We start from the raw sequence: 27,997 nt of genomic DNA, 5'->3' as shown, positions 1-27,997 counted from the left end.
GTTCTCTACGCTGCTGTAGTAGGTAAGTAGGTGTTGGAGCCACAGACAGGAAACAATGCAGTGGTGATGAACTGTCCTTGAGTAGTTTTGTAAAAGTACGTATAGTGGCCTCGTCACGCCGCTCACTCAGTGATGGGAGAGAAGAAGTTGGAACACCTATTATCCGACAGCAACGTTTTTGGACCCTTTCTAACTCATCAGAGAGACCTTTTGGTAGTCCACCCCATACTGGACTAGCGTACTCAAGTTTGTTAATATCAGTAAATGTAGTTTTGATGCTCTTTAATATGATATTTAATATCAGTTTCATAAGCAGAAAGATGTCTATAATACAGCTTGTAAAAAATGTCAGATAAGGCTACATTAAACTCTGTATAGCCATTCAATATTCATAAACTTGTTGGTTAGCTAGAAATAACAATAAAGAGTTAGAAATAATAGCATTTTGCTAAATATATGCACTATATTACTACATATTCCTTATATTTTTACTTGACCTGTTGAATTTTTATTATTTAATGTATGTTTGAATGAAATACAAATTACTCAGTAATTAATTGTAACAATCTGCTGAAAATAAGGATGTGCCATTGTCCACAATTTATGCATGCTTCATTGAGTTATGAGGGAAAACGCGACATCAGTGCTCCATCTATATACAAGGCTTTATGTGCCCCTTTGGGGGTTTGTGTGTTACAACTCCATTAGGAATATCTTTAGATCTGAGGGATGGTATGAATAAATCTGTCATGAAAACAAATATTTTTTTCAGCCACAGTTTAAATGTTTATATTTCAGCAAATTAATACTGTATCATTAAAAGTTGATATAATAACTACCTTATGTGCTGTTAAAATTTGTATATTCTACTCAGTTTATTCAATTTGATTAATTGATTGATTATTATTAAGTAAACTTTGTTTTCAGATAATGCCGAGTTCACACTGAACAATTTTAGGCCCGATTTTCGCTCGCCGACAGGTTTTGTGAGATCGCCGATAAATGCCCGAAATCATAGGCAAATCGGTGCTCGTTCACGTGACTGACAATCACTGAATTATCAAAGACGCGATCTGAGAGAATTGCTGATGAGTCGCTGACGCCTGTAAGAGAATTGGCATGCTAAATATCTGGACCTGTCTGCGATTCAAAATCCTGCTGTGTGAATGTGTTCTGACTGAAAACTACATAGGCGATGACCTACAGCCAATGAGAGAGCAAGAAAAAGGACAACTGGATGTTCGGGGAGGAGTTATAGACCAGAATATCAGTATATTAATAGATATATTTACAATTATATCAAACAAACAAAGCACAAACATTTGCTTGACCAGCAGCACATTGCAAAATTATTTATTTACCTCCAACTCTCTTTGCAGAACACACAATCCTTGCTCCCCGCATCTCCCCAACCATTTCCTCCTGCAAAATCTTGTTTTTCTTTTCTCCTTTTCACTGCAAATCAGCGCACATACAATTTGGATCGCAATCTTCTTGCAGGCTATCATTTTTAATAACATTTTCAGTCTCGCACAAGTACTCCGGTCTCACGCATGTGTGATCTTGCGTTATTTCCTTATCACTTCTCGAGTGTGTTTGGTTGTGAAATGCAGGCCTAGTTTGTGGACCAAACAGAAGTTGTCGGCAATTCTTTCTTTTGTAAAGTCATGCAGTGTTAAACCTCCTGTTGCCGATCCATCGTGCAGTGTGAACACAGCAGCAACTGAATGTTACCCCAGATAGTCGTGCAGTGTGAAAAGAACAGTGAAAATTAATTTTCTAATCGGCATAAGTGAAAACTAATTTTGGTTTCGGTAAAAAAATAATTTCGGTGCATCACTGTGGTTAGACATATTGAGAACCCAGTGTATAAAGATTTTATTGGTTTGACCCATTTAAATGTGCTTAATGTGTTACCTTTTTATCTAGAGCGTTGAAGACGGCAGCCCTGCTCACGAGGCCGGACTGAGGGCTGGTGACCTCATCACTCATGTGAATGGAGAGTGTATCCAGGGTCTAGTGCACACGGAAGTGGTGGAGCTTCTGCTGAAGGTGAGACTCTCAAATAGATCTGGAATTAAAGGCGACCCATTCGCTTTTAAAAAAAGGATGGGAGTAGATACTTGATTTCTTGATTTTCTGCTTGTAGAGTGGCAGTAAAGTGACTCTGCAGACGACTCCTCTTGAGAATACATCCATTAAAACCGGGCCCGCGAGAAAGACCAGTTCAAAGGGGAAAATGGCACGACGCAGTAAAAAGAGCAAAAGGAAAGATTGTCAAGACAGGTTGGAAAGATGTTTTATAGCATCTTCTGGAACATTTTAACCCTGTTACATCAAATGTAAGCCCACCTTTTATATCATAACTTTTCCAGCAAACGGCGTAACCCTTTGAAGAAGCTGCCCAAACACAGTCCAGGGATTCAGAACAGTCGCAGTTTCTCAGCGGGGTTTCAACACTCTCCTAACGACAGCCTGTCTGACTCTCCAACTCCAAGCCTGTCTCCTGGGCCCAACACCCCATGCAGAAGCCCAGCTCCGGACCTGTCATGTGGTATGACTCAGCCTGCCTCTCTCTGTCAGATCCAGCCTTTATATGCTACGGCTTGTAATTAGTTACGCCTCAAAGAAAAACGCCTCATTCAAGGAATCAAATTCTTGATAAAATTAGTTTGGCTGATTTAAAAAAAAAAAAAAAAAAAAAAATATCATAAGAAAATAATATTTTAACAAACTGCCTCACTGCTCATTAATATTTGAAAAACTTTTGTTTATAGTGCAGGCTATATATAAAATTTCTAAGATTTTTCCACTGTGTGATTAGTTTATTGGTGGAGCATTAGAGCACCAAAATAAATTGTCCTGACTTTATCACTGATATTTTTCAAGTAGTGTGTGATTGATTGGCATTGCTTGTACTCTCCACAGATTCAAACTCTCCACAGAGTTCCTCACCCTGCTCAAGCTCTCCAAATTCACCCATCCCTCAAAGTCGACCAAGTTCCCTTCACGTTTTGGGATCCAAGATTGGCCTTCGCTATAGCAAAGCAGGCCGCTGCAAGTCCAGCAACAGTATTCCCCCCTCTCCCCTTGCCTGCAATCCCTCCTCTCAGCCTCTGTCTCCGCAGTGTTCTCCATCTTCCCTCGCTGGAGTTCCCAAAAGCCTCCACTCATTTCATACTAAGATGATGTCCCCACCGACCATCGTGAGACAGACGGTGTGTCCCCGCAGTGCAGAATCGCCCCGTTCACCACTGCTGAAAAGGGTTCAGTCATCTGAGAGGCTCTCCGGTGCCCAACATGGAGACAAAAAGGCCTTCTCCATTCGAAGACACACTGTGGAGGTTTCTCAGTGTGAGGCTGAAGGGTTTGAGTCACAAGCTAGTGACATTGCCTCAGGTTTTGTGTGTGTTGGTGACCATGCTAGACAAGGGTTGTACCTGGCTGGTCAACGAGTGAGGGACTCCGGCGGTGTGGTTATGAGGAAGCTAAACTTATCTGAAAGACGAGATTCATTTAAAAAGCAGGAAGCCGTTCAAGAGGTCAGCTTTGATGACTCTGATGACAAGGATGTCGCAACATCTACACCAGTGCCATCTCATCCACGTTTCAAAGTGGCATGGATCAGCGCAACGCAGGCCGAGGGAAGCTCAGAGAATTCAGAGAGGAAGACCAATGAGCTTGGATCCAGGCTAAAAGAACAGAAGAAACAAGAGGATGGGTGTTAGCCTTAGATATGTCCAGAAAACTGTGAGACTCTGATGTGCAGGTGCTTCCATGATCATTTGAAACATACTCAGAGAAATGACAGGGGTTCAAAGTCTTTGTTTAGTATCATTTATTCATAAGTTAGAAGTCATTCACCTGCCAAACTGTTTTAATGGGATAGTTCACCCAAAATGGAGAATTCTGTTGTTCCTCATGTTGTTCCAAGCCTGTATGGTTTTCTTTCTTTTGTGGGACATAAAAGAAGATCTTTGGGAAATTGTCTCAATGTTGTTTTGGACCCTACTGACTTCCAAAAACTGTTGAAACTTTCTTAAAACAAAATATTTCTGTTCCAACGAAGAAAGTTATACAGGTTTGGGACGCCATGAGGGTGAGTAAATGATGAATTTTTATTTTTGAGTGGACTATCCCATAAAATTAGTTTTACCAGGTAACACAGTGAACTTTTGTAGATTTTGAAAATTTGTATTTTCTTTTATACGAGACGGGAATAGAAAGGTCATACAGTAGGATCGCTTTCTGAGAATTTGCACATATGTGGTCCTGCTGAGGTTCAATTACTTTTTTTTTTTTCATAAATATCAGTATCATATCATGTCTAATTGTAGTATATGTTGTTGACTTCCATTTAGTCAAACTCTGATGTACAAAAAATGATTCTTGTGTTCTGTCAGTCATACCCAATATTATCCAAGCACCTAAATAATGAATTTTAAGAAGCCATTTAGCCAATGTTGGCGTTGTAGTGTATCATGTTTACCTGAGTGTGCTTTTTCTCATTATTTGGAAAGAACAAATTGGCTTACGAATACTAATTTGGTAATAACTTTTTATTTATAATATTTTGGATCTGGTATGGTGTAGCAGTGTTGTACAACTGAAATCATTTTACCTATGTAACCTTTAACAAATGGTGGTTTTCTGTCTCTGTGTTTTGAAGTGTGACTTGTGGAAATGTCTTTTCTCTTGAATTCACACAACACCCATATATGGCTTTGTTTTTGTGACTACCCTATATAAATGCCATAGATTTAATCTGCCTGATGGCCTTCTGCAGTCTTGTCATCTGCTTGTTTGCTTGGAAAGAAATGGCAGAAATCATTGTTACCTCACTTGTAACATGAGCTTTTTGTGCAATGTTTTGGTTAAACTGGATTGCTTCCTGATTCATCGATCAGAACTATAGAGACAGAAGTTCAGATACTTGTGAATTATAACTTGCACTCCCAGTCTGACTTGTCTGTCTTTCTCTTCTTCTGTATCTCAGATTAATGTGCCACTATTTCCTCGAGTTCACACACTACCTTCATATTTTTTGTATGGTACTGTTCTTTTTTTAAGTAGAAGTTCTCTGTAATCTTTTTTTTGTTATTTACACAACCTGATTTAAAGGACTCAAAAAGATCCTAGACTCTCAAACTAAATCCATTCACCCACAACTGCATTTGTAAAGTTTGGATTTAACAGAGATTAAATGTGTACATAATTGCTGATAATCATTTCAGTGTCAGTGCTTTTCCTGTCGTGACTGTGAATAGTGTTAATGGCCTCTGGTATATCTATTGCCTCGAGGATTGATCAAAATACACTACTGTTTAAAAGTTTGGGGTCTGTAATTTTTTTTTCATGTTTTTGAAAGAAGTTCCTTATGCTCACCAAGCTGCATTTGGTCAAAAATAAAGCAAAAAGTTATATTGTGAAATATTACAGTTTAAGTCACTTTTAAAATATTTTCTAAACTATTTTCAGGATTCTTTGATGAAGAGTTAAAAATACAAATAAATTAGAAATTGATTTTTAGAAATTAGAAATTGATTTTACACAATTTAATGCATCCTTGCTAAATAAAATTATACCAAAACAAAATTACTGACCCTAAACTTTTGAATGTTTGAATACATTTTATACATTGCTTGCTGAGTTACATATCAGAATGTTTTAATGCTGCTTTTGAAATGTCTCAGTAGTACTCTCATAAACGATAACAAACTAGTGGCCATTTCGAAGAATGGCGTAATTTGAGATTAAAAATATATATACATATATATATCACTAGTAGGCTACATCTACATTTTTGTTATGAACGGTTTTTTTTTTTTACAGTACCTTGCCTAACCACAGCAGGATGGCGCAATAGGGAGCGCAAGAATGAGGAACGCTTCATGTGTTAAACGAGATTTACTCTTTCGTACGTTTTCGGCTTATTCCGCTATTTTCCGTCGAGCTTTCATTAGTTCTCACGCAGTCCTGCCCCGTTTTGTGCTGTGCTGGAAAATGGCAGTTCGGCAAGTTGAAAAGATCCGTGCGGAATGAAAAGAAAAATGATATCAATCCTGTAACTTACTCTGCTGGGGGAGTGGATGGAAGTTAAAAACGTAAGTCCAGCCGAGTGTTAAAGATCGCACATTTAATTCGCACGCGCGAAAGAAAACCGCCAAAGCCTTTGCAACGACTTGCCACGGGTAAGTTTTCACAAGTTTTGCACATTGCGTTACTGTAGTCTACTAAACTGAAAGGCTAGCTAGCAGTTTCCAAATGTGGGAAAATGGTGGAAAAGACACGAAGTGTGCTGCTTCAATATATCATATGTAGAGTGTCTGCTTCTAACGATAAGCCAACCTTTTATTTCTTTGCTAAATTTCGGGATAGCCGTTAGCTAAAATCTCGGATTTAGTGGGCGACAGAATGCAAACCGATATGCGTTAGGTTTGCAAGATGCACATGCATGTTCGCCTTGTCTGATCAAGGCAGCATAACGTTACACAGTTAACATTAACAGCCTGCAAGAGCTTCAGCGCGTGACAATGACTGAGCCTTCATAGTGCTCGAGCAGTTTCTGAAGTATTTATTCCACAAACTGAACTTTTAAAGCAAATTTAGACGGTTCTGAATTTGAAGAGTCCATTTTTTAGACACTGCTCGACGCCTACTTTCCACAACAGCAGTTAGTTCTAGCTTATGTTGTAGTGTTTTATTTTTTATTATTATTAGCACGGGGATTTATTTTTTTCACCGTTTGTCTCAGAGCGAGTTTCTCTCAGGATTGTGCGAAATCATGAAGTGAGATGAAAACACGGAGTGGAGCTGGAACCGGGAGGGTAAAGTTCCACTGGCGTCGCGTCAGACTTTACGATTCTGGCCACGATTTGGCCGTCTGAGACAAATCCTAAGATTCCTCTGCTTTTAAGCCGGGTGCACACTGTGCGATTTATAATAGTCCTTTACGATTGTTGCTTGTCAGACTGTGAACATGATCCTCACTGTAAGCCATGTCCAGTAACGTGCGGTGAAGTCTTGTCACGGGTAGGCTCCCAGCTAACACAAATACGTAACTGCAACGTAATCTGGTGACCAAACTTTCGTCGTGGCGACGTAATTAGTTACGTAGTGGCAACCGGAAAAGTGAAATTCCCACATACGTTGTTACAACGTAACTTTGCAACGTCGTGGATCAATAGTCGTGTCGTGTGTTGGTAACCAGTTGGTCATTTTAGTTTTAATTAATATGGGCGGACAAGCAGTGGTCTAATTTAACTTGTCCTCATTTGCCCAAAACTATTTTTTAAACTTTTCAACGACATACGAAAGATACAGACTCCGTATTTGGTTAATTCAGTTCATTTACTATAGAACAAAGCACAAACAACAGCAAAAACAGTGTACAAACAGGTTTATAAGCATTTAAATGAAGAAGGTTTTATATTAATATAATTAAAATACGGTTTTTCTATTTTAATATACTTAAAAATATAATTTAATCCTGTGATGCAAAGCTGAATTTTCAGAATCATTAATCCAGTCTTCAGTGTTACATGATATAATATTATACACAGGAATAAATTACACTACTATATTTTCACATAGAAAACAGCTGTTTTACATTATGATAATAATGTTTTTTTTTTTTTTGTCAAATAAATGCAAGCTTGATAAGCAGAATAGTAATGTTTCCAAACTTTTGACCAGTACTGTATATGATTTTATACAAAATAAATAGTAGTTAATAAGATTGACACTGTATTATATCTAGTATTATTGAAGCAAAACAGAGTCCCTATAACAGTGCAATTTGTAGATTTTAAGTCTTCGAGAAAATGTTTTATGAGTTGCAAACCTCTTTTTCTTTCCTTTATCTCTCACAAACACAACACATCAGTTACACCTTTTTAAATTCTTCATTGCAGGTGCACAAATCCTATTCTACAAATTACCAAACTCATAGGGTCATATTTTTGTTGATAAACAGTAACATTTTGGCCAATTCTGCACATTTCTTGGTGTATAATTTTGTGATCATCTATACTGTTTGGCTATTCTCATGTGGTCACACTTCACTTTTTATTCACAGTCACATATGCTCAAACCCCCTGTGTGGCCGCGCCTTAAATGTCAGCATACATTTCTTACTTTGTGATTTGAAAAAAATAAAAGTATTTGTGCACCTCCAATGAAGAATTTGAAAAGCTGTTACTGCAGTGTTTTTTGTGAAAGAGAAAAAAGTTTGAAACTTCTATAAAAAAATAAAAAAACTTTCTCTCTGTGACTTTAAATGTACTGATGTCTGACTACTTTACACCTACAGATTCCACTGTCACAGGTGCTCAGTTTTGCTATAATAAAACCTATACAGAACATAGTAGTAATCAGCCATCCATGCAAAAGCAGAGGTCGGTGTGGTGTTCAGGTACATCAGTCCAGGCCAACATCTCACGCCTTGATGCCTTCCGCTGCGGATCCCAGAAAACCTGCAATACAAACATAGTACAGTTCAAAATCTATCATACATACATCTCATCTGGTATCACAAATTATCATTCCAGGTTCAATTTAAAATTAGGGTTAGGTTACATGCTCAATATTAGGGCTGCACAATATTGAAAACCTTAAATAAAATATTTTGTTTATCTGCTGCTATATATATTGCGATATAAAAACAAATTTCAAGAGATTATTTATTTAGAGGAGTGAATTGCATTGAAAATTATAAACAAATTACAAGCATGGATAAATTCAATAGAAGAAAAATACAACTGAAATAAGCAGTGCATGATGTTTTTTAGGAAAATCTAACTTATCAGGTACGGAAATTGAATTATCGAATGTAAAATAAGTCTTCACTGAGGTACAGCCTCTCCCTACTCTTACAAAATTACAAACAACCAGCCTGAAAAACACATGTTGTATGAAGACTGTTTAAAACACCCCTCCTAATCCTCACAGAATTTGCAAGACAATGTCTATAATAAATAGTGTGTGTAATTTCTTCAGTACCGTCAGCAGAACCGATAATGTCTGGGCTTATACGGTTTTCCTTAATTTGGCCCCAGGGCCCGTTTAATGTTTAATACCGGGTTTCGGAACCTATCCCTACATATGGATGAAGGCCTGTTGTGTTCTGTCTCTTGGTTTGTGATAGTGGCAGCTATTGTGAAACTCACCTTCGTCATGTACTGAGTGTTGATGGCATCAAGATCTCGTCCTGAAGAATCACAGGGTCAAAGATATCTCATCTGGTAACAAGAGCATAGCCATAACTTTAAAAACTCTAATGATATCTTTACCCCCTGATATTGTATTGCGGATATACATTCAAACATTTTAAAGGCTAAGAGTATGAGCCATGAGTAAACTGGACAGATATCTGTGAAAAATAACTTGCGTGCCTAAAGTTGTCGACTCCCTGAATTCAGCATTTAAAAGTAAAAAGAATTTCAGTATTTACCAGTAAAAAATACATAAAAAATACCTTTGAGTTGGACAGTATGGTGTCTGTCTCATTGGCCAACATAATTAAAAACACACCTAGAGAAAAAAAAAATATATATATATATATATATATATATATATATATATATATATACCAATGACCATGATATCCTGTCATCATAATAGTTAAATGAATTATCACTATGACCATTATAACATTATATTTGCCGCCTGAGGCCTATTGTTTAGCTGATTATTTAGCCTACAGGCTTCTCAAGGACAATGTCAGTGAAAAAAACTGGGGTTAATGCATTTAAAGTGTGAGACTTCATTCAAAAGCATAAATCCTACAGACCCACAACTATTGAACAGTATGTTTGAGGTTTTGCTTAATAGTCGAGTTCATAGCCGTGGAGGTTGTCTTGGACAGGGGGTGCAGCAGGCCATCAGCATGATGATCTTCTAGAAAATAACATGCAATGTGTCACAGAGCCAACAATGTTACATAGAATTTACAATAGAACAAAGGGTTTATTACAAGGAAGCAAGCTAGAGCAGAGATGAAATGCAGAAAAAATCTTAAGGTAATATATTGTGCAATAAATGCATATGAAATTATTATCATGATTAAACAATAATTCCCCCTTTCTATCTTTGTAAGTGACGTCATTAACAGTACGTTACAGTGAATTATTTCAGGTTAAATAAATTAGCTTACTTCCAATCACCCATTGACAAATTACCAGCAAAACAAAACTATCAAAAACTGTTATCAACACAAAAATGTGGTTAAAAACCCAAACTTATGTAAAACAAGAGCTCAATTGTAACGTAAACTTAACTTAGCTCTTCTGAAAACGGTTGAGATGCTAACGGACTTTTTCCGTTAGGACACAAAACCATTTCTATAAAGTAAATATTCAACAGAAGTGTATCAGTTACACGTAAGAAAGATGTCAGGAACGTTTGTATGTATTATTTGTGTGATTTTGGTAACTAAACTTACCTGAAAGCAGTGAAAACAACAGTGAGAAACGCTAGTTTTGCTGTTTGTCAGTTGATGAGGTTTCCTCGTTTCCATGGTTTCCATCTGCTCTCGCGCGCTCCTGTCTTTGAATCAGATAGCTTTGAATGCGACTCAATGTTTACGCGCACGTACGCCCATTGAAACCATAGAACACGTAAAAAAGGCACGCAGCATTTAAATAAACATCTAGAATTATAACATTTAACAATTTAAAATATCATTAATTTTAAATAATAAATTTAAAACTCATTGTGTAGTTCTATGACCCATTCACTTCACAATTATGCTTTATTTTTTTATACCATTTTGCTTTTATTTTTATTGTAAAGCAATTTCAAGACATCTGTATTATATATATATATATTACATTAAAAGAGAATATGAATTAAGCACTATCTTTATATAAATTAAAGATGGTAATGAAATTACGGGCCCGTGACGTTGCAGTTTCGTTGCCAGTAAGTCATAAAATTACCAAGTTATTACGATTAGAGTACGTATCTGCGACGTTGTTGGTTATTTTATAACCTTAGGAGGACGTACTGGCGACGTTGTGGTTTGGTCATATGATGGTAATGAAATTACGGGCATGCGACGTTGTAGTTACGTTGCCAGTAAGTCATAAAATTACCAAGTAATTACGATTAGAGTACGTATCTGCGACGTTGTTGGTTATCTTATAACCTTAGGAGACCGTACTGACGACGTTGTCAGTTGGTAATTTGATGGTAATAAAATTACAGACATGCGACGTCGAGACTACGTTGTCAGTTGGTAAGTCATGAAATTACCAAAAAGTACGAATAGATTACGTAACTGCGACGTCGTGTGTTAGCTGGGCTGTGACCTATCAATGTGGCATATTCACAGGGGCGTAATTTGCCTCTGCGATCGGTGGCGCGGTTACAGTGTATCTCGTGGCTCACGCAGTCTTCACATGCACGCGCGGAGACTTTTTGTTCGTTCCGGTGAAATCACAAAACAAAAATGTACACAAACGTGTCCCTGCTTAATATAATACAACCACTGATGAACATATTCGGTTTTGATAAAAAAAAAAAAAAAACTACGAGTGCGGATTAGAACCCCGAACCTCTGACATCCTCGGCAAAAGTTCTACCACTGGACCATTAAAGGACTCACGTCAATTTGTCGGATCTTCATTTATTCATTTATACACACATACGCGCACACACATACACCTGTCCCACCTACTTTTTAAAACAAAGTTAAGCCACTGTATATTCATTCAGGTAATTTAGTAACCCAAGTTAATATCAGGCATCATCACATCGCTGCCTGCATACAGAACAAAGTCAGAATCGCTGATTGAGTGAGAGCGAGTGGATCACGTGATATGAAGCAGTCTCGGTCTCTGCCTCAATGTTGATAATTCAAAACAGCATGAGAACTGACTGCGCATGCGCAAACCTCCGTAAACTGCGTTCTATGGACCAAAGAGGCACTGCGAACCTCTGCCTCAATGACCATGGCCTTGAATTTCCTGCATGAAACAATGGTTTTTAGGAGCAAACTATGGCAAAAGGAGTATTATATAAGTATTCCTGATTTTTTTTGTTACAAAAATTAATATTTGGAATAAAACAAATGCAATTAATAATGTGGTGAATTAATAAAGCTCTTGGGATTAATAAATGTAATGTCAGCATTTCCTTTGGTGAGGCACTGCCTACCCTGCCTACCCTGACCGCACGTCCCTGGCCATGTCACACTGCAAGATCTCAGTTGTCATTAATGTCAGACTGTACGTCAGTCAAGACGTGTTAAAAATGGTCTACGCAAGAAAAATTGTCCGGAGTTTTACATCATCAATCAATGACACGTTCGTTGATGTGAGCTGCATTTACATGCGGGATTGAAACGTTTAATTTGGTCATAAAATTGTCTTTAAAAATTAAGACAATTTGACGGTCGTCGTAGAAGTCACACTGCAGGACTGTGAGCCAGATCTTCTAACACTGCCAGAATTTCGTCAGACGTAAAATTTGATCGCAATGGTCATTAATTGGCTGTCGGTGAACACGTCAAACTAACGATCAAAGACTTCAGATTTTAGCCAAGGATCAGAGGATTCTTTGAGGATTTGGCAAAATTGTCTCAGACGGCCAAATCGTGGCCAAAATCGCACAGTGTGCACACGGCTTTAGGCTAAAATCTGTAGTCTTTGATCGCTAGTTTGACATGTTCGCCGACAGCCGATTAATGACCATTGCGATCAAATTTTACCTAATTTTGGGGCACAGTCCTGCAGTGTGGCTTCTATGAAAATCAAAAACCAATATGGCCGGTTCACACTGGCAGTGGATGGGGAAAAACCGCAAGGTCTTGAGACACGACGTGCACGTCTTTTAAAAGTTGAACTTATTTCAACTTGAGCGCCGCGTTTTTAGAACACCGTATCATACGCAAGACATGAGAACAATGGTTAAAGACGTCTGTCTAGCGCGTTTACATTGAAAAACAATGGAAAAGTGCACTGGAATGGAAAAACGTGTTCTGTGTGAATGACCCCTAAGTGGCTCTTAAAGGGGTCATATAATGCCATTTTTGTACAAGCTAATATGATTCTTTAGGGTCTAAATTAAAAGTTTGTAATATACTTTAATTAAAAATTCTCATTAGTATTGTAAGAAAACACTTATTTTACCTGGTCAAAAACAGCTCTGTTTTCAGCACGTCGTTTCAGTGCATATGACTTTAAATGATAATGAGCTTTGCTCACCCCGCCTCTCTGTTCTGCGCATACACCGTTTGTAACACAATAACACAATAACCACGCGTTGTTCATTATAAAGGTGGGATTATGAATTATATTGAGAACGTTGTACATGGAAAACATGCTGTAATGTACCCTGAGTGTAAACCGACGCATTCATCGTGAAGCGTGCAGCTGGCGATTTGCAAAGATTATATAAATATTAATATAAAGATTAATAAAACGTTACACTCACTTTAGTTCTTCTGAAGGTTCAGCAGGAAGACGAATAGGTTCCGATCCTTTATTCAGGTGCAGCTTCTCAGCAAAACCAGCTTTACACTGATCCTCGTTTATAAAGCAGTCCACTGAGAAATGATTCGGCAAACATGAGAGCATTGACGTTGCTCGTGGGGAATATTCCCTTCGAAAACAAACTCAGCCACTGCGTCTTCAGCGGTTCGGATTTAGGAACATTAAAATGACTGCTGTGTTAGTTATTACACCCAAGAACAGAACACCACAATCGCTTAGACGCCATTCTGCTCATAGACAGTGCTCCAGCATATCAACAATGACCGCGCCGATCCGCGCAGACTATGATTGACAGGACGAGCAAGGGCGGGTCTGTGTTGAATCACTGCTGTCAATCAACAATCGCGGGAGGGGCGTCCATTTTATTGACGTCACAAAAACGAACGGCTCAATTTGAGGCAGGGGAAAACATATAAGGAGATTAAAACAAAAACACTGGATGGATTTTTATCATTATATGATGGTTGTGTACAGGCACTGCCAACACACATTTCAGTACAATCAACTTGTAAAAGTGCATGTACCATTATATGACCCCTTTAAGGTGCATTCACGTGACATAGCAACAGGATCCCATTCATTTCAATGTAAAGCGGGCGATTTCCGGCGACATGAGCAACAGTGACCGGATAGGGCGTGTCCAGCGACGTGACAAAGTTGAGATATGTTTAACTTTATGCAAATGAAGAGCAACTTTCTGGAGCAACAACCAATAGGAGTGAAGTCAGTGGAGCGCACGTGATCCGTCACTCTTCAGTGCTGAGTCCGACCGAGGCAAGATGAATGAGTAGCTCTTTTTGGCAGTCAGAAACTGTCCTATAATTTATGATATGTCTCTCTGTACATACGGTGGTACTCGCCGTGCTGACTCCGAGCATGAATGGATTCATGAGGCCAGATAGACCGGCATTTGCCTGTTTGCTGCAGTTAAATAGCTGCGATGGCAAAGAGCACTCGCTGTTTCTCGTTCATCTTTAATATAAGTCATTTTATGAACTGATTCCATTTATAGTTAGACTTTTCCTTCCAAAATGTTTGTTTGTAGCGACAAGAAAACTGATTTGTTGTCTATGTCTACAACATGGAGTAACATCCGTCAATGTCATTCACAAACATTACTAGGCAACCAGTAGTGGGAACGCCTACTAGCGACCTCACCGCCAGCCACTGGCGCGCACGTTTCTCAGGCGCGTCAACGGTGCAGCGAGATGAAAAAATCAACTTTTCAGAATTCTGCAAGCGCACCACAGCTCATGTGACAAGAACCAGCTTCACACCACAAATGACAGCCAGCTCGCAATAATTGTTGAGTGCAACCAAGCCTCACCCTACCCTACTTTTTTTTTCTTGGTCAATAATCCGTTGCACTCAAATGGACGTCACAATAAGAACGAATAGATTTGTCGCTACTTTTGTTTCATTGTGATTCAGGTTACTCTTAAATAACTTGTAAAATATCCTTAAATTAGCATAAAACATTTCTAGATATTTTTCAATGCAAATTAAAATTATAGGTGCAAACATCTTAATACTTAATGATAATACAACAATAAGAAATGTGAGGTAGCAATCATTTTCCCTCTCATCCGCCATTAATGGGACGAGTGTGTAGTCCCATCCCAAACTTACACCATTGGTTGAGCCAGTGTTACTGAGTCGGGCTGGTCAGGATGCTCACACAAAGAGAGTAATGTTTTGAAAGCACCACAGTTTTTACACTTTTCGTAGGAATGAACATGCAAATGGCTTACTTCAAATTGACTGCACATTAACTTGAGAAAAGTATTGTAAAATAAAGGCACACTTCAACTTTAATTAGCAGCATTGTCCTCATCCTATCCTATCCTGTCCTATATCCGGAGGGTATGTTCTGCATGCCGTTCCTTCAGTCCTGCACACTCTAAGCTTTAAAAGGACATATTGTTTGGAGAACACTGTCTGTCACCAGACTCATGGGCATTAGTCAAGGTACTTCGGCCAATGAAATGAAAGGAAAAAAAATATTGCGTAAGCTTTCCATACCCAGATAATCGTTTTCCTTCTCGACACACATTTGCAAAATACTGTGACTGTCCTAATTTCTATATCTTACACACGTCCCATGGATAGATTAAACTCCTACCTCGGTAGCCTGAGGCTGAAGACATGCACAGCACGATAGAGAATCCTGATACTGTTTTCTCATTTGAACTCCAAACAGAATCCAGTCCTCTGCGTTTTAAAAATCCTAATGATCCTAATAATTTGCCATAGTCCTGATTAGACAACCCTCATTCAACATTTTTTGTTTAATTTTGCATTGCTTGTCTCTCATTCAAAATACTCATAAGCCTGTCATACAGGCTTAAACATATTCCTGTTAGTGGCAAAAAAGTGATCCACTGAAGAAAAGCAGGATAGTTTAGGGTTTTTGGGTTCGATCACTGCCTAGATACATTTTCTAATATTAGAACGTTTGCTTGATTTGCCCCAGCTTCTCTGGTGATTCTTGAGCACATGGCCATATGCTGCCCAATAGGAATGCAGGATTACCTTTTCCCTTCTGTAGCAACAGTGAGTTTCCTGGCTCAATTCATTAATTATTTTGTGCTCTGCCTTGGTCACAGTGTTTTGCGAACTGCTCTTCTCTAAAGGGGAGGAAAGGATGCGTACAAATCAGCCAGCCCCCGTCCTGCAGTTTAAGCCGTGTGCTTGACTGTAAAGATGAAGATTTCTCTCAGCAGAACTTTTAGTTTCAGAACTTGTACAAAGAAAGGACCTTTTCTCTTTTCCTGAATGAACTTCTTCCTACAGCAGAAGTAGCATTACACGTACTTTAGTTAAAATGATGAAAAGGCGGAAAGGGGGATGACGTATTTCGAAGGGGGTGTTTCAGTGGTGTGAGGATTGCGGGCTGTGGTTGGGTATGCCAGTGCCACGTGTCTGCGCTTGCACCTCTCTTCTCTACACAGAGGATGTCGGACTGAGACCTTAGTGCGCCTGGTCAAAGTGGGGTGAGTGCTGCCCTGTGATGCCTGCGAACACTTTGATGGTGTTTATTTGATTGCAATCCTTCCACAGGTTTGGCAAACCTTTAATGTGCCTCTTTCTTGGTATATGAGCATAAACCCCTGGTTCAAAGGTGCGCATGCGCATGAAAAAATTATATGTTTTGCTCTTCCGTCAAATAAGTGATGCATATTACAAAAAAGCTTGAACAAAATCAACTACGTACTGTATTACTTGGATTCTTAGACAAGTATGGACTTTATATTGGATGAATTTGAAACTTGAGTGACCGACACTCGTTTAGCAGTGCTATTTCCACAAACACCACCCCTCAACTGTGACGAATTTTTGGCAGACAGTTATCGTTTTTGGTAATTTGCTGAAATTAAAATATTTGGTTACTTGCTGTGCTATGAAATTAAGGGTGCTGATATTTCTAGATTTCATTGTTTCAAGGTAAGTAGAGACGCTTGTTTCTCTGTTTAGTTTGCCTTTAGATTTTGGTGTTCAAAAATTCACCTAGTCTTACATAATGACTTACTGTGTCCATCATATGACGCATGTATGAGGTGCATCATGGTTGGTGCATTTATACAGTATGCACTTTAAAAGTTTGATTGTTACAGTCAATCGTTACAACAAAATGTAAATGCTTTAGTCCAGCTAGTCTGTTATTTTTGGGAAGTCTGACTTACAGACCAAGATAATGCATTTAGAGCTCATCTTTGGTAAGCATGTATAATCGGACTACAGTAGGCCTTGGTGTTGTGCACTTTCTCTGAAAGACAAGTCTATTTAGTCTTTGTAATAATTAATTGCGCATTCAGTAGTGGTGATGTCCGGAAGGGATATTTGTTCTTAATGACCCTATCAGTTTGATTAAACCATCATAATATGAGGAAAATATTTTATATTTTAAATATGAGGGAAGAACAAAATGCTAAACTTGGTTTTTATCTGACAAAATAATTTGGCAAAAAAACTACAGCTACAAGTTTTATGCTAAAAAAAATACATAGAAAAACAAACAGATCGCAGGAATTGAGCATACATTGACTACAACATAATTAGGTATTAATATATTGCATTGATTCTCTCGTTTTTGCATGTTACAGTGTTAGCAAAAAAAATTTGTCCGCACAATTTACCATGTTTAATTGCATTATCACAAATATAACAATTGAATCTAAGCACAACTACACAATATGCTTAGAAAATCTTTAACACATTTTTTTATAGTATTTGAATATAGGGTGAAGAAGTCAATTTCCCAAGGTCGTTATTCACTTTTGGCCACTACTGTATACTTGGACTGAGATGAAAGCTGTAGCTGGACTATGCAAAAGCCTGCGGGAGCTCGTTTGTAACTGTGCATGTAAACTGACCAATTAAGTTTTGGCGTGTGTATTTTGTTATTTATTCTTTTAGAAAGAAAACCTCTGTGTGAGTTATTTTGCGCTTATTAATATACTTTTGTCTTTTTTCTTACAGTCATCACGTTACACTGGGAGGATCACATCTTGAGAGGGAATGTTGAGCAACCTGCTATAAGACGACACCAGCTGATTTGGCGAAAGAAATCTGTAAAGGACTTCATTCTTTATTTCTTTTCCGGTTCCTGAATGAGCATGCTGCATTCCCTTTGTTCCATCATTTGGCTGAACCGCGGGTTCAAGTTGAGAAAAGTGGCCTGTTCGGCTAACACCGGCCAGGTCTAAGCCTTTCCTACCGCGCATGCCAGCTTATGAGCTCCGGTCAGTAGTGCTTAGCTTTCAACTAAACGTCCTACTGTACGACATCATTCGCACCCTTGCAAAGTTTCACCCCCAGTCCGACACTCTTCTGCCAGGGGTGATTGTCATTTCATACTCTGAAAATGGCTGCTAATGGCTTCCAGTACAGATCTCTGTACGCCTACTGTAAGGACTGGGAGGATGACATTGACCTTGAGCCCGGTGATATCCTGACGGTCGACAAAGCGTCTCTGCTGTCACTGGGCATCAAAGAGGGAGATGAGCAGCACCCGGAATGCATCGGCTGGATCTTAGGGTTTAACGAGCGTACCAAACAGAGGGGAGACTTTCCGGGTACGTACGTGCAGTATGTGGGACCTGTGAAAATGTCAATGCCGTCCTGCCAGCCTCGTTCTCAGAGACCGCTTCCTGCTGTTCCCAGACCTGAGCCAACTTTGCAGGGTAAGACTGGGTGCTTTTTTTATTGGCTTTTACTGTGTTGACCAATGACTAACCTGCTTAATGTGTGCTAAAGAGAGGTCAAAACCGTTTTGTTTTGGGAACTGACTGATAAGCTTGTTAAATCAAATCTCAGATCTCTCATAATAAACATTTGTGGATTTCCCCCCCTTTTCTGTTGAAGGAAAATTAGGATTTTGCTTTTGACAGCTGGCTTCTACAGCAATATTAGTTAGGCATTGAATCATCAGAGATTTTACTCATTTTTTGTCATCTAGCACACGACCATCTAACTCTTTAAAGGGGCTATATGTAGATTTTGAAAATCCATGTTGTTAGCGACACCAGTGGCCTTTATGTCAACAGATGAGGTAATTAAAATTACACTGTTATGAGAGTTTGATTATAAATTATTTGAGACTACAGTGGTATTCAGTGGTATTCAAATGGAAGGAACATAATTACGGCGTTTTACTGTTTCTACAATTTAAAGTGAGCAGCGCGTCGAAACAATGGAGCGGTTCACACCACAAGCGCTCGGTCGTTTACGGTAATAATGGTCTTTCAGCGTATATCCTATAATATCTTTTATATATATTAATTTATTATATTAATATTAATAATATGTATTTTCTAGAGCCAAACGCACTTCATTCAAGCCCTTTCCGTTCTGTGCGCATCTGTTCTTCTTTCTCCTGCTAAAGATGTCGCGGTCGTTTTTAACAACAGTAGCAGAAACACGGTCAGCAGCAAAATAGATCTTTTTGCTAAAACACTGCAGAAAACAAAAAAGTACAGCACTCCCTGTTTTCAAATTTTTTATCATTAACATTATTCATTTTTAGCATTTAGTCATTTATTTGTTATAAACACTTTAAGTGGGTTATTAAAAAGGGTCAATTACACGTTGAATTATGTTTTTTAAAACACACGCAGAATGTTGACGTCATATTGTGACCGTTGCAGTGTGCATTAAAAGAATTTGTCCGCTTTACTCCTGAGCACTAGTCCACCTTCAGTGTTGTGTAAGCTAGGCAGGTTTTTATGTTCATTTTTATTTCCTGTCGCTGTGCAGGCTCTTCTATTGTATATGACAGTGTTAACAGCTCAATAACTTAAAATCTTAAGTTATGTCCTGTAGACCGGTACAAAACAGCACCCCCATCCGAAAACATCTTCCCGCGCCCCTGCACGTAGGTCTCTAAATGTAAAATAATAATCATAATAGCCTGATAAAACATCTGATCTAGCCTAACCTTTTGATATTAATATTCAATTGAGAGAAATATTAACTTAATTTTTTTTGGTAAATATTGGAAAAAATTCTTAGACATCACTGCTTTGGCTCTTTGGGCCCAAGATTCTCATCTTTGATGACTATTTTGTAGGGGTGTCGAAATTAATCGTTTCTACGATGCATCGCGATGCAGAAGAGGACGATTTGGTATCGGTTCAGTAATAGACCATAACCGATTATAATTTATTGACGCTTTTCTGACGTCATTTGTCGCGTATGTGCTTTGTCGCGGTAGCATACAATGGCAGAGGGAGGCGAGACGCGAGTGCGAGTAATTAAAAATGCTCCAACTACTTTAAAAGCCTACATCTGGGGCTGGGCACATTTCAGCTTTTATGAACAACCTGGTAAGCACGACCTGGAGAAGACACGCGCTGTGTACGCTCATGTCACGCACAAATAGAATATGCAGGAGGTAATACCACTAACTTGATAATTCCCGTTAGCCGTTTTCACCCCGAGCTGTTAACGCCTGGCAGAGCGGATGAGCTCCAACGTCACCCTAATCCGCAGCCAAATACAAATCATCCACCCGCCCCAATAATTTTCTCTGATTTAAAGGGACACTCCACCGATTTGCATTAAGCTTTTCATTGTTATAAACCCAGTTATACTTTTGAATGGTTGTGCAACACTCTCTCATTTTCCCTTGAGACGAGAGAAATCTGTTATTTAACTTTTTCACTTCCTCCTACAATGACGCAAAAATCGTCATTTTACGTCATTGTAGGAGGAAGTGTAAGAGGGGGGGATTTCTGTAAAGACTACAAGCACTAGATCCCTTTCAAACCCGCCCATAGGGGGTTGGACCTAATGCGCTAACAGACCTATCACAGATCAGTGCCACAGGGTTTCCGCGGGGTCTTAAAAAGTCTAAAAAAGTCTAAAATTTCACAATCACAATTTAAGGCCTTAAAAAGTCTTAAATTTGCTGAAGTATTGTGTTCTAGGTCTTAAATAATTTTAAACAGGTCTTAATTTTCCTACGTCCTGCCGCAGCGCTTTGGAATGTTTTTTTATTTTTTATTGCGTGGTGTTATAGTTCCTTATTTCGCTAGTCCAAATATAATTCACTTTAATTACGACTACAAAATAGACCAACATGCAACAGCCAATCAGCTTTGTGCATCCATCTAAGCTGTCTTCAGTACTGTTCAGTTTGAATAAATTAATTTACTTTGCAAGTAATTTTGAGACTCTGCGTTTCCTTTGTACGCTTTTTTTTTAATGTCGTGATATAGGTCTTAAATTTAATTCATAATGGTCTTAAAAAGGTCTTAAAAAGTCTTAAATTTGACTTTGTGAAACCTGCAGAAACCCTGGTGCCAGTACGTTTGATTTCACCGGCAGAAACTTTTTGAAAATATGGACGAAGTGTCTGAATGCGCAGACGGATGCATTATGGAGGATTGGGATTAAACATAGTGTCAGCCATATTTTTTTTTGGAAGCTAAGCTAGCAGCCTATTGTTCTGTGGAGAAAGCTGAGTAGTAACTTTAGGGGTTACCGTCCTCTTTTTCCCGGACATGTCCGGCTGTCAATGTCCGGGATTCAGCTTTTGCTTTCTGCAGTCGCCATGCATTGTTTACATGTACAGCTTTTGTTTCAATCTAACTAAATTCATTCTGATTGGTGAATCTGAATGTAGTCTTTACATGAACGCTAAACAAGTGATCGATTGATGTGCGTTTTAACATTGCTAAGAAAATTCCTGCTCCTCCGTGAGAGATACGAGACCGGTGCGTCTCACAGGTGTCGCTCATCAGTAATCACGCCATCGGCCTCGCGTCGTTCTCCACACGGCCCTCAATCTCGTCCTGCTCGCCACAGTAAACATAATGAATGGCGACTGTAGAACGCAAAAGCCGAATCGCGGACATTAGGCGATCTCGAAACACATTTTCGGGGCAGACACATCACGGAGACTCACTAGTAGCCTAGACTTGTTGTTTACCTACATCGCTGTTACCGGTTGGCGTGGCCTCCTAGGGCAGCGAAGTAAGTGCATTCTGGGAGTTGTTGTCTTTCATCCACATAAGCCAAAAATACATTTTCTGGCTTTTCTCAGTCTAGAAAGCTCCAAATTCAAAAATAATTTCACATTTCTTCTACATAAATTACCCATTTTAAATACACATTCATGACATAATCGTAATCGAACCGACAGTGAGACCAGTGTAGGTTCACACCCCTACTATTTGAGTGTTTAGGATTTTTTCTTTTACTAAGCACTACGGCTGCCCTGATGGAAATGTATAACTGTTCCAAAATAATATTGTTTGGACCTCCGCTGGGAAGGTAATATAGAGACCGGACCACTAATGGGAACTTTAATTTAATACCCCTGCTATAGACTATAAAGATCTGGCTATGTGAGACTATAGTTTGAATTAATCCCTTTTCTTTGCATGACACATTGACATTACAGTACAGAATGGCTCTTTCAGCATTATTCTGATCTGAACATTGCATGAGCATTCATTTCTTGTTTCATTAAATGGAAGAGAGGCTCTCGGGAGCTTGCGTAACCATCACATTCTTTTGATTTTCCCGGCAAAAATGTCCCAAGTCCTTCACATAAATATCAGTCTACAGGCTATATAACGTAGGAAGTTGGGGAAGGTCTTGTTTTTTAAGTTTCATTACAAGCTGTTCACACATTAACATTAAAAAGCGGTTAATACATGAACATTTTTACATATGATATATTCTCTTTGGACAAACTGTCTTTGCTCCTGTATTTCTCTGGTACTTTCCTCGAACCCTCTCTCCTCCTCCCTTTATGCCCTCAGGAAGCAGTAAATTATAGTATGTTTGGAGGCCTGGCAGTTCACCAGGCCAATTTGGAGAGTTATATGTATCAGGTAGGGCTTTCAGCTTCATCTGCACATTCCCACTCCATCAGGTGATTCTTGTTTCAATGTCTCCTTTGTGTCCCTTTTTTGGACTGTTAAAAGTCTGCAGTACGCACTAAAAAGTTGTCATATTCAATCTGTGATGCTCACTGACTAAAAAGAGAAAGTATGAGAAGTGTTGGTGTACTTTGAAGTGTTGAATTACAGGGGCGTCAGGAGGACCAGATATGCACCATTTTAGCTGCTGCTTCTGAGTAATATCCAGACCTTTTCACATTTTCAAGGCAAATCTGAGGAATACAAAGTTTTGAGTATTTAAACATGTAAGAGGTCACCATGATCTTGGAAAACATGGAAGAATCTGTGAATTTTTTTAAATTGTGATTTCCAGGCTTGAAAAGTTAATCTCTAATATATATATTTTTAGCTAGAAATCTTAAAATATTCTTTAGACAACTGGACAGTTTATGGAAATTCATTGGTCAAAACTTTTGGCACTAGTGTTGCTTTTCGAGTCTCCTTGCTGTAAACAGTAAGTTGGAACAAGCTAAAATCACTTGCACATTTCTTTCTGTTTTTCTAGTTATGTAGCTGTAGGAATTAACCTACACGCCTGAGACATTTGCCTGCTGCTTAAAATGGATTTGCATGAAAATGTAGCATCGAACAAAGAGGAATATAGAAATTATGCTCTATTAAGAAACTAAATATGTCATGTCAGATTAATAAAGCTAATTACATTTTCAAGTCCAGTATTTTGACATTCTGTGATGTTTTCAAAAATGTTTCACCAGTAATAATCCTAAAAAATATTTTACCAAATATTGAAGAAAAAAAACGTATAATAATGTTTGTTGTTATAATGATCAAAAGACCGCCTACTCTTCGCCTACTGACTTAGCCCAATGTGTAAACAATATGGGAAGCGCGCTAGCCAGATGAGATTTAAACTTTGTCGGCTGGAGACCCAAGTTTTGTTTGAAGGAGGAAAACGTACCGAGCACAATGTTCTTTCACCATTCCTGATTTCTAAAACCACCGCGTTCGCTGTGGTCTTGCGTCTGTCAGAGCAGAAACGAAATCTGCTGCTCTCCGTATGTTTTTCTGTCGTGTCCGGGTGCGTTAATATGTTCATTCCGTGAGTTTATTTTGTCCATTAGATCAAATCTGAAAAAACTCATACATTTACCCGCCCATAGACACTCCCCTTGAAGAAATCAGGACAGAAGTGGACAAAAGAGACGATTAAAACACCAGGTGTTAACGGGTATGTTTGTCCCTCGTCTCCTTGTGATCCGATCGACCAAAACACCCTTAATAACAGGTGTAAACAGGTCCATAGATGTTGGTATGGAAATAAAAACAAACAAAATACCAAGTTGCTTGTTTATTTTATCATAATTTTTTTGAGAAATTATCATCTATGATCTGTAATTGGTTATTTTTTAATAATGTAATGAATATTAAACTTATTTATAAAATATTAAAGTATTAATTTTATTTTTGGACTTTAAATTATTATTAGGCTATGGGCTTCATTATTTGATTGTTCAATAAATCTTCACTTCAGCTACTTATAGTATAACAACATAATATTTGTTCTCATTAAAATTTCAAAAACAATTTTTCTATTTATAGTTTTATATTGTGTAAATAAATACCCTTATAGCCAAAATGTTATGCTTTTAAAAACGAAAGCTGCCTCACTAGCAAATTGCAGTAGTGTGTGGGAATTGTGCAGGGACATTTTTTTTGTACTAACATGAATGTTGAAATATCTCACAGAAATCTTTCATGGTGAAATTATTTTATGGAAGTTGGATTTAAGGTTAAATTGGCATACTGAACACTGTTATATACTACTATTTATTAGGGGTGTAAATCGGACAGTTAATCACGATACGATACGATATCGATTCTCTCAGCCAGCGATACGATATTTGCCGATACCTCAAAAAATTCTACGATTCGATTACGATTCGATTCGATTCAGGGCTTTTATCGATCGATTAATCGATATTTAGATATTATGTGCTAAGTGTACACAACCGGTTACGTTTATTAACTCACAATACATCCAAATATATATAACATGAATGTTTAATTAAACTCTTTGAAAATTGCACACCCTCTCCCAATTGGGACATTTACAAGTTAAAAAAAAACATGATAGCCTATATGAAAATGAACAAGAACGCACTTATCTGTTTTTGCAAATGAACTCTTCTGTTATATTAAAGTTCATTGAAAGGATGTATATATATTGTGTGGCAAAAGCAGATAACTCCACATTTCATGTTTCAGAGTTAAACAAAGCCAAGTATTTGCTATGATACATAATAAAACACTTGGTTAATCTTTGTAACGCTAATCTCCTCAGCTGATATAGACGCCTGTCAAACTTTGTTGTTGTGATTAACGTACACAAAATACAGAGCTGTTCACTCACCACTAAACGTGCTGTTTTAGAAAGATTCCGTGACAAAGCTTCAGCTTTTATTTTACTTTTATGCCCCGAATATCACGGGTTCATCAAGTTCGCTGAAATCCATCCTCGATCACTTTTAGTCAGCTTGACGAAACTCCTCTCAGCTAGCGCGTATTTTCAAAGTGACAAGCAGCCTTGTCACCTGACATGAATACTGCGCACTGATTTGCTAAAACAGACTTTTCGGGGCTTGTTGTTTCTGCTGTAAAACATGAACTCGCGATGATAGTGGAAAATACCGGCTTCTGTGACAAAGGGTTCAGTCAATCTTGTCAGGCGTCTATTTCAGCGGAGAAAAGTTACGTGAGGATGTGGAGTGTGTCAAAATAAAGGTACCGTACATCGATATTTTATGTGTGGTATCGATGCATCGTATCGTTAGACGTTTGATCGATACATCGATCCATATCGATGTATTGTTACACCCCTACTATTTATAAGATGTGAAGTGCGCTACAAATAATGTTTAGTAAAGTTTTGTTCACTCAATCTTCTAACTTAAGACACACTTCATAAGACACAGTCTTTAAAAATGTAACTTGATTAAATTGCTGGAAAAGAAAAAGAAAAAAAAAGTTGTTCTCCAATCTGTCATAAAGGGATAATTCACCCAGGCCATCCAAGATGTCTTTTTTTTTTATTCAGTAGAATAAAATAAATTTTTAGATGATGTGGTCCTTAGTGATTTATTTTCAAAAATGTTTTTATTTACAAAATTAATACCTGAAGCGGGAGCTTCCTGTCGGATAATGACATATGCGCAGGAGCTCAAACGTTGGCAATCTGTGAAAAGTCAGTCTTCTCGTTTGAGATCGCGCAAGTGAAGATAATCTTAATTTTTTTATGTAGGTTGCGGCATCCAGGATAAGCACAAGTAGGGCTGCTACTAACAATTACTTTGATAATTAATTAGTTGGCCGTCTTTTTCTTCGATAATTGGATAAAAAAAGCCCAATTTTATTTTCTTTGACAAAACACACTATTCCACATCCTCACCAATGCTGTCCTTCAAACAAACATAGTGAATATATATATATATATATATATATATGCTAAATGCAAAAGAGCTATGTGCAAAAGGACAGTTTAAATCCCTACATTAAAAATAAATAACAAATAAAGATAAAAACACAGCTTCAACTCATGTGTGAGTTTGCATCCGTGCATACGTCAGTATGTGACAGGAAGCTTGCGCTCCAGACTGCCACGACTGACCGTTTTGCTTCATAAGACCTCAGTGTATCGTCAGGAGCCACGGGTATTAATATTGTTTGTCTGTATGTTTTTTTTTGACTAAAACTGATGGTAGCCATTGACTTGTATTATATGAATATAAAAAAGGACTACGGCATTTCTACTGAAGAAAAAAAGGCCCCCTACATATATTGGATGGCCTGAGGGTGAGTAAAATGTAAATTTTTGGTGTGAACTATCCCTTTAATATGGCAGAAAAGCATCTGTACAGAAAATGTAAAAAAAAAACATTTATGTGGTGTTTTCCCATGTCTTATTCAGTGTGAGAGAGATTTCATGTGATTTAGTTGAAATACACCAACACTGTCCTCACAGAAACGTTGCACAAAGTCAAACTTGGTTGTTTCGCTGCCTATGGCAGACGTTCTCCCTCTATTTTTTTCCCCTCTTTTTCTTTTCCTGGCCTCAGTTTTACTGCTTGTTGAAGTGAACCATGGCTTGGCATTTGTACAGTCTCCGCCTGTTCCTCCTCCCCTGTTTCACAGACTCTTCTGATACTGTCTCCAGGCAGCTATAAACTATCCACTCACTACAATTCTCAGAAAGAGAAGGCCCCTTGAATTTTCCCCTGGCTCCTTACCCTGAACTTTCTTTCACAGAATTAGTAGAGGGCTAGTTAAGGCCTCCATTCTGAGTCCGTATTAAAGAATCTTTCTCATGGTGCTTTGGCCTATGTTAAAATGCTAGGCATATTGTTACTTGGAGTGTACAGCATACTTTACCAGCACATTATAGTGCTGCACGATTCATTGAAATTAAACCGAAATCGCGATTTGGCTTAGTGCGATTATAGTATGTATTTTTTTCTGATTTTTAATTAAATGAATATATGCACAGCATGTTGGTGAAGCACGGCTCTGTGATCAGTAGTAAATGCTGCTCCATCTCTGCAAGCACTGTGAGTTTGAGTCGCTTATGACGTGGATTGCGTCAAATATCTTCCCAAACTTGTAATGCGAAGCGTTCATAAACCTGTTGTCCAGCAAAATACGACTCCAGACTCTCTTCATAACGTCAGTCGAGTGTTTGAAATAACTTCCTTTTGTGAGCTGATGTGGCTTATCGTAGAATGAGGCGCACACACACAAGTTATCATTTTATAGTATCTATACAGTGATACAGGCATTGCATTGTAAAATACTTTATTATAATGAAATTACCAGAGAAGGCTTGAAGAACTCAAATACACCATATATTGCGGCAGTCGTGCGTTTACCTCCACTTTTAGACAAACTTCCCTAAGCACTCCCCCATGATGGAATCCCTACTGCCAGGGACGTGCACAGGAATTTTGTGGGGCAGTTGCTCTGACCTGAAAAAAGGGCACTACCCCCAAAACTCAAGGGCTATATGAAGGAATATATTCATTTGAATTTTGCCCATACAAATTGCCTTATCTGATCGTGTTTATGTCCAAACGCAATGCCTCA

General features: G+C 38.3%; 2 protein-coding genes and 1 long non-coding RNA gene across 8 annotated transcripts in view; 2 read left to right on the top strand and 1 right to left on the bottom strand.

The window, feature by feature from the left end:
* Positions 1-4,296, top strand: part of mast3a (microtubule associated serine/threonine kinase 3a) — a 34,971-nt gene extending 30,675 nt beyond the window's left edge. For all 3 annotated transcript variants that reach the window (XM_056235407.1, XM_056235406.1, XM_056235405.1), the window contains 4 exons: positions 1,930-2,052; positions 2,150-2,286; positions 2,376-2,554; positions 2,929-4,296. In XM_056235407.1, coding sequence (XP_056091382.1) covers positions 1,930-2,052; positions 2,150-2,286; positions 2,376-2,554; positions 2,929-3,728 — 1,239 coding nt within the window. In that variant the 3' untranslated portion in view covers positions 3,729-4,296. The remainder of the gene's footprint in view (positions 1-1,929; positions 2,053-2,149; positions 2,287-2,375; positions 2,555-2,928) is intronic.
* Positions 4,297-5,911: 1,615 nt separating this feature from the next.
* pik3r2 (phosphoinositide-3-kinase, regulatory subunit 2 (beta)) overlaps positions 5,912-27,997 on the top strand; it is a 43,103-nt gene continuing 21,017 nt past the window's right edge. Inside the window, exons 1-2 of one of the 4 annotated variants that reach the window (XM_056235424.1) lie at positions 5,912-6,191; positions 17,973-18,676. In XM_056235424.1, coding sequence (XP_056091399.1) covers positions 18,358-18,676 — 319 coding nt within the window. In that variant the 5' untranslated portion in view covers positions 5,912-6,191; positions 17,973-18,357. Of the gene's footprint in view, positions 6,192-16,085; positions 16,554-16,594; positions 16,615-17,972; positions 18,677-27,997 lie in introns of those variants that run through there. The other 3 variants (XM_056235425.1, XM_056235426.1, XM_056235428.1) reach the window with 3 other exon arrangements.
* LOC130070889 (uncharacterized) lies at positions 8,230-9,466 on the bottom strand. Its single transcript, XR_008803944.1, has 2 exons — positions 9,168-9,466; positions 8,230-8,474 (listed from the first exon to the last, which is right to left on the bottom strand). It is a non-coding gene; the product is annotated as an uncharacterized LOC130070889 (long non-coding RNA).

Source organism: Rhinichthys klamathensis, unplaced genomic scaffold, assembly GCF_029890125.1.
Source record: "Rhinichthys klamathensis goyatoka isolate OS25496 unplaced genomic scaffold, OSU_Roscu_1.1 h1tg000422l_1, whole genome shotgun sequence".
Lineage (NCBI taxonomy): Eukaryota > Metazoa > Chordata > Actinopteri > Cypriniformes > Leuciscidae > Rhinichthys > Rhinichthys klamathensis.
The sequence above is the reverse complement of the archived record's forward strand: the minus strand, read 5'-3'. Positions and strand labels throughout refer to the sequence as shown.